Genomic DNA, 7,819 nt, shown 5'->3' on the forward strand with positions numbered 1-7,819 from the left:
AGCAGTCAAAGAGCATAGCTGATCACAGAACAAAATTTCGAATAAATCTATGTAGATAGTAAAATATTTTGCATTGTTGTTTCTTGGCTATAGCAAAATTTGTATTTTCCATTCGCAAAAGTTAATCGGTAACTGTGCCAAAGCTTCAAAAGTCCTTCACTACTATGCTAAGGCCAAAAAATTAACCATACAAAAGGTATATTTGGCCATCGTACATAAGTGTGCCATGAAGCAAAAGGCACCTTCTTGATTGAACCCTTTAAAACTAAGAATTATTTTTGACATTAACTGTTTTGCCTGATTTGAGAAATCACTGCGATCAAAGCCCCATAAAAGAGGAACTTGAAAAGATTTGGGAAAATTTAGACAAAATCTAATACTGAAGAAATTTTAAATGAATTATATCACAGCATCTAAAAGTTGTGCGAAATCCAGAGGAGTGAAGCAGAGGAATCTAGCAAGAAAATTGTAGATCAAATCAAACATAAATGAAAATATTAACTGACGATAAATTATTATATTTTAAAGCATAGGAGAAAGACCTATAGCTTTATGGAAAATCTGGTTGATTGGGAGCAAGAAAGGAACCTCCACGCGTTTTTAGGGTTATAATCAATACTAAATCGGTGCTCTTGGGTAGTCCCCGGGGACTGACTGATCCTTCCATCACGAAGCTTAAATTAAGTGTCGAAAGAACATGCGAATACCGCTTGCCACTGACGTGGCCCATTTTTGGGCAAGACAAACTTAATTTTAGGCCTCGATACAATTAATAAAATCTGGTTGATTCAGAAAGAGATCATGAGGAGCAAATGTTGCAATATACGAGAAATCCAGCGAGATTCTAATAGCGATATACACTTTTCTGTGTGAAATGCCATAGAATTAATTAAAAGTACCAATTTTTTTGCGTGTTCACACAATCAGTGCCAGGATTTGCATCCACAAAAGTTTCCTATATCCCCTCCCTCTTTTTTCTCAATAAAAACTGTTTGGCATAATATTTTGCAATTATTTAACACGGGGCATCTTGGAAAATCAATCAATCAGAAGAAATCTACAGCGCAATGAGTACTCACAACTTGAGAGAATTAGCAGAACTTTTTGCAAAAGACAAATCAGAGTCCGATTTGGTACAGCTAATTTTGCATAAAAGGTCAATTGGTGAGATGATCGAGCTTCTTCATGCAACCAACAATGAGACTTTACGTAAGGGTGTGGTGGAAAAAATTTTCAGAAAGGTGAAAAGCGGAAAAGAAATGAGTATTTTGGAGAAAAAGCATTTAATGCTAAAATTTTTCAACATCAATGACGAGGATACACTTGACAATTTGTTTGAGATATTCTTTGGTGATCATACCTTGGATTCTGGTATAGAAGAAGCAGAATATGAGATTATAGAGCAACCAAATAAAATTTGCAAAATCTGCTATAACAATGAATACAACACCGCCTTTATTCCATGCGGGCATGTTGCTGCATGTCAAGAGTGTGCTTCAAAAACAAGGAACTGCCCCTTATGTCGAGAACCATACGTTGAGACTACAAGAATATACTTTTCGTAATAGAGAGAGAATTGAATGCGAAGCTAATATCTTAATGAGTTGTCATTACATATGAAAATCAGCCATGATTAAGAGGAAATAAAATTGTTTAAAAAGAAGAAAATGCGTTTTCTGCAAGAGTCAGGAAAGCAAAGTTAATTTTATAACAGAGTCGAGAAGAAAAATTTTATACACAGGTAAGAGGTGGTATAGTCAAAAAGTGGAAGAATAAAAAGAAATTGATGTCTTACAAATTATTGACTTACTTGCTATAAATGGAATTTCATGAAAAATGCGAAAATAGTTTATGGATGGTTTAAATGCATTATTGGTTGAGAAATAAGAATTTTTCAGTCTTAGTACTCCTAAATTTACTTCGGTATACCTCTGAAAATATTTTTTTTCACGGCATATTGATTACTGGTTTTTACACAATCTTCAAGTTGAAGGTTTACCTTTCATATTGGCATCATCTTTTTCATCTTGTCTTCCAACAATTTTCTTAAAGTTAGTCCGTTTTCACAGAAGACGACCATGTCTTCTTGGTTAAATTCTACAGCAGCTATTCCACCCCCGTAGCTTACGGCACATAACTCAACATTCGGTGAAAAGATCTCTGGAGAAAAACCGATCGCGATAAATGTTGTTTTTCTTCCTCCTTTTCACCAACACTTCTACTTGACGTTAAATCTCTGCCAAAAATAAAAGTTTTTTTAAGTTGATAAAATTCTTATAAAACGGTATTACTCTGAGATTTCGAAGATCTTTTGATCACATCAACGAAATTTCCCAAGATAAATGCAAAGTGTGCAAAATCTTTGTTTCATATCCGATAAAACTTGTTTGGACATGTCACTCTGCTGCATATACACTTTTTTAATATCTCAGAGGAAAGTCTAGGAAAATGGCATGTAAAGCATTTTTTTAAAGAGCAGGTGGAACGATTACAAAAATTGAGCTTAAATCGAGTTTGCTCCGATATGTGTTTTTCATAGTTCTTCTAGGTAATCTTGGTGGTACCCGCTCTTTATACCAGGATGATTTTTTTTTCCAAAAATTTAAGTGGATAGAGTTCAAAGATGATTTGTAGTGATAGTGAGTGCAAAGATAAATCCCCATAATCAATGAAAACTCAAAAGATACCCCAAAAAACTAGGCAAGCAATTGTGAGGAGGCGTCGACCTCGAGGGAGACCTAGGACAAGGTGGCTGAGTCAAATTCAGAATCTTGCCTCGGAGCGCCTTGGGATTGAACCTGAACTTATTCCTGAAGTGGTGGAGGATCAACAAGTGTAGGCTGCTAAACTGGATGTTATGGGAACGCGACCCCAATAGGGATAAGCGGTTGAAAATGTTGATTATGAATGAAAACTCAGGTCTGTGACTTTCTTTTAGTGAGTATCTCTTAAAAATTCTCTTTTGGTGTTCGTTGACTAAGGCCATCATACAAAGTAGTCTTTTCTTAAAGAAGACGCATTCAATTTTAATTTTCTAAGATTTCTCAAAAAAAGGTTATCAAAATGATAAAAAATAGTCCATGAAAAAGGCATGAAGTGTTCAGTATCACATAAAGCCGAGTTACAGAAGGTCATGCAACCCTTAAATAACGGGTACATATTCACTATTTCATTTGAAGAAAAAACATTTTTACAGTGGAGGGTACAAAAAATTCACTTTTTCATACGTTTTTCCATAGAGACAATAAACCTTTGGGGAACTTTTTTCCTAAAAAATAACAGACTTATCATTCTGATATACTTCGAGGTTTTGCATTCTATCTGAAACACGTTTAATTTGTTTGAGTCAACGTGTAAAATCTGCAAAATATTAACAGAGTAAAAGAGAAATAGCTTCAATTTTTATTAAACATCCACCATCTTAATTTTATCTGAAGAGTATGCTAAGATTTTATTCGAAAGAAAAGATCTTCATCTTCTATTTTATATGAGAAAGTCTCTCAGAAATGCATATCAATCTAGCAACGAGTTATCATTGAAAACGCGTGAGATGACTCAAAATCGCAGATAATTGAATTTTAAGAGACTATGCATTACCCTGTTAACATGTTTCACAAATAAAATCGATTCATATCTCAGAACAAAACATTTACGATTGCCTAAAGTATTTTCCAAACGGTGTGGCGGGTACACAGAAATTTCTAAATTTCAACTCAAATAAAGTTTTCGATGTTCTTCAGTGCAAGGTGTAAAAGGTGTAAATAAAATTTTAACAACAATAATATTAGGACAAATTTTTGCCCGAGAATTAAAGAGGACATAGTTCCGTGGTGATGTAGTGAGTGCAAGCCAAATTTCCATATTCAGTCTAAAGCAAAAATCTGTGACATTCTTTTACTAAACATCCTCTTGAGGCTTTTATTTTGATCCGTTCACAGAGGGAATATACTAAAAATATGATCATTTCATAAAAAGAAGTCTATTCTCACCTATGGTCATGAGATTTGGGTAATGACCGAAAGTATAAGATCGCGAATACAAGCTGACGAGATGAGATACTTCCAGTTGGTTAAGGGAATTTCTCGTTGAGATCGAGTGAGGAATGTGGCCGTTTGTGAGGAACTAAGAGTCGAGCAGCTTTCTTCGGGTTGAGAGATCACAACTTCGATGGTATGGACATGTTCAGCGCATGGATAAAAAAAGATTCCCCAGAAAAGCTATGCAATTCATTGTGAGAAGGCGTCGCCCTCGAGGCAGACCTAGGACAAGGTGGCTGAGTCAAATTCAGAATCGTGCTTTGGAACGCCTTGGGATCGAATCCGAACATATTTCCTGAAGTGGCGGACGATCGACAAGCGTGGGCTACTAATTTGGATGTCATGGGCCCGCGACCCCAATAGGGATAAGCGGTTGAAAATGAATGAATGAATAAAAAGAAGAGGATTTCACACTTTTCTACTTTCAAGAAGAGTCTAGCAGGGATAAACATAATCTGGGAACAAGTTATCAGTGAAAAACATGTAAAATGTTTCAGTATCGCACATAACTAAATTTTAGGGGTACATTCATCAGCTCCACAGTAATCAGTGACATGCTCACCCCATTCTATATAATTTGAGAAAAAATGATTTTATATGAAAAACCATCTTCAGATTTGTTATTTTGTTGCCGTTCCTCAAATCTTTATGCTAAGGTTCATGTGCAATTTCTTCAGGTCTCTTTACAACACATTGCAAATAGTAAGAAAAGCATCAATTATAAATTCAAAATATGTAATATTGCGGAGGGGAGGGTGGGGTTTCTCTTGCAAAGTTATCAGAAACCTAACACCTTTTCCCATTCTTTCCTCACTTGCGGCCAAGAAAATTAAATGATTCATATACAAAGAATGAAATTTGCTTTCATTGACGATTTTTCACTCCTCTTTTAATCGCCTCACTCCACTCCATAAAACTCATGAGCGATGCAGGAGATCATATTTCGGTCATTCCGGCGGCAAGTGCATAGAAAGGGAAGTAGGTACATTCAACCATCAGTTTGCAATATTAGGAAATAATTTAGGTATAGCGAGCTTATATCACATACTCGAGATCCATGATCAGTGTATGGAAATGCTTTTCACAAAAATGGACAAAGAAAAGTCATGAGATCAGTGGATCATATGGATCATCATGATCTAAAGAGACACTGCGAAATTTATCGGACATTGTAAATAGAGGGGTAGAAATGAAAATTTTTGGTAAACATAAGAAAGATTCTCCAGAAAAAAAATACATGAATTAAACAGATCTTAAGAATCTCTTGCTATAATTAGACAGCCCGTGCCACTAGAGTTCCCTAAATTGGAACATCCTCTAGCTGTTTGAAGCAACGTTTAACTGTATTCAACCACTTCTCCGCACACTGCTAGGATATAACCCTGAAAAACTGATTTTTTAGGGTTACAAAATATTCCACCACCTTTGAAGATGCTTTCCCATAGCTGCATGGGTGGTGGTCATACCACTAAAATTGCGAAGTAACGTATGGGCAAGTAAAATAAAGAGGCGCAAAATATACTTTATTCAACGTAGATAAAAGATCATCCCAATGAAAGATCTCCCTTAAAAGTGCGGTGGAGTAAATTAATTTCCCGGGACATATGTGAAATTATATGAAAAGCACTTATTTTCACTGTAAAAACGTTTATCCTCTTTATTAAGAAGCCTTTAATAGCTCTCAAAGGGAAGAAAAAATTCCCACAGCAATTAAAATATTCCCACGACAATTAATTTATAGTCGCCTCCATACGACACATTCCATGCCATTTTTTGCAATAGGATGCATTCTTAAGTACGGATCATATATCCAGAAGTTACCACGCGCCACTCTGAAACCCGAAACCCGAGATCTGTTTCTCGCACTGTTTTTCCCCGCCAAGTGACGCGCGCAATTATTCCCACGGGGCATGTGTATGTGTATGAAAATGTATGCATGCATGGAAAATGTCTATATAAGATATCTATGCATGGGTGACATCAGCCTGTGGACGATGCAACGGTTCACGATTCAGCGGGAGCCCATCAACATGCCGCCGTGGCCGAGTGGTCTAAGCAGTGGTACACATTACGTTTAAGACTTTAAGTATCTGTCGGTTCAATCCCAGGTCTCGGCCAAAAAATTTTCACGTCGCGAAAAAAAAATTACGGAAATAGCTAATAATAGGAATAACAGAGGGCGCGCGCATAGAAAATAAGAGCAGCGGTCGGTAATAAAAATGGCGGACAAAAATAGGAGCAGCGGTCGGTAATAAAAAAAATGGCGGATAAAAATAAAAATGGCTGATGGGAATTCAAAATGGCGGGCATGAATTCAAAATGGCGGCCAAAATTCAAAATGGCGGATGGGAATTCAAAATGGCGGTCAAAATTTCAATTTCACAATCAAAGGTGGCGCTCGTATACCAACGGAAAATTCAAATTTAAATTTCCGCCCAGTGACGTTAGCCTCCCAGGGGGTGGGGGTGTGACGTCATCCCAAAATATTGCGTCATGCCTTCAGGGTGTGACGTCAGAAAATATGTGACATCATCATATAAGCGTGACGTCATCATAAATATGACGTCATCACCGGATGACGTCACGCCGACTTGGTCGATGATGACGTCAGCGCGTGACGTCATCTACGCCGACTTGCTCGATATATACTACTTCTATCTTATTCATCTCCCAATTGGATTGAACTTCCACAAGGAAGATGTGTACTTTCCCTATCGCGAGGATGGTGTCCTGGACACCAATGATATTGACTACCTGGAGACATGGCGTGGGATGGAAAAATGCGTAGAATTGGGACTTACCAAATCCATTGGAATTTCCAATTTTAACTCTCGCCAAATCGAAAGGATCCTCTCAGTTTGCAAGATTAAACCATCAAGCCTCCAGGTTGAGCTCAATCCTCATGTTACCCAGAAGGAGCTCCTCAAATACTGCAAAGAAAAAAATATCGCTGTGATTGCCTATACACCCATAGGACGTCCCAATTTGCAGGAAAAAACACCAAACTACATCTTTGATGATCGTGTCCTGGCCATTGCACAAAAGTACGGAAAAACAGCTACCCAAATCATCCTCAGATATTTAGTAAGCTGACATTGCATTATTCTTATCAATTTATAAACTTGATGTGATAATTTTCTTATCATTCAGATTGATTGCGGTGCGTGTCCCATTCCGAGATCAGTCAACAAACAGAGAATCGAATCCAACATCGATATCTTTGACTTTAACTTGACACCGGAGGAAATATCAGTGATTGACTCATTCAACGCAAATAAACGATTTTGCAAATTTACAGATGCAAAGGGCCATAAATATCACTTTTTGGGACCAGAAGACTTTTAGAGATCCTGCATTTTTTTAAAATAATTTTTGCATGCTTCAAAGAGAAAATTAAAATGAAATTGGGAAAATTGAAATCATAAATTGGCTGAATTAAAAGAAAAATAAAATTCATTTAATTAATTAAATTGAATGATTGAATATTTCAAGGAGAATCCAGAAAATTCTAAGTCGCTACATCTTATCGTTTTTAGGTATTTTAACCTAGACAGATAACACACACAGAATTACTTCCATATCGCTCATTAATATTTACAGGGAGTCAATCGGGAAAAATGAGACAGCATCAAAAGCAATTTGTTGCAAATACCTATGAGCAAACACTTTATTTATTTTTAATTTGTTTAAGTATTTTTTTTAAATATCGTAACTTTTACATTTGTAACTTTTTATATAGGGGAAGGCTTTCAGGCTTCGCACACACTAACAACTGTTTTCGT

General features: G+C 36.5%; 1 protein-coding gene across 2 annotated transcripts in view; it reads left to right on the forward strand.

Moving 5' to 3' along the window:
* LOC129804931 (aldo-keto reductase AKR2E4-like) overlaps positions 1 to 7,507 on the forward strand; it is an 8,582-nt gene extending 1,075 nt beyond the window's left edge. The window contains exons 3-4 of one of the 2 annotated variants that reach the window (XM_055852719.1): positions 6,711 to 7,121; positions 7,188 to 7,507. In XM_055852719.1, coding sequence (XP_055708694.1) covers positions 6,711 to 7,121; positions 7,188 to 7,382 — 606 coding nt within the window. In that variant the 3' untranslated portion in view covers positions 7,383 to 7,507. Of the gene's footprint in view, positions 1 to 6,689; positions 7,122 to 7,187 lie in introns of both variants that reach the window. The other variant, XM_055852718.1, reaches the window with a different exon arrangement.
* Positions 7,508 to 7,819: the final 312 nt, after the last annotated feature.

This window comes from Phlebotomus papatasi, chromosome 2 (genome assembly GCF_024763615.1).
Source record: "Phlebotomus papatasi isolate M1 chromosome 2, Ppap_2.1, whole genome shotgun sequence".
Taxonomy (NCBI): domain Eukaryota; kingdom Metazoa; phylum Arthropoda; class Insecta; order Diptera; family Psychodidae; genus Phlebotomus; species Phlebotomus papatasi.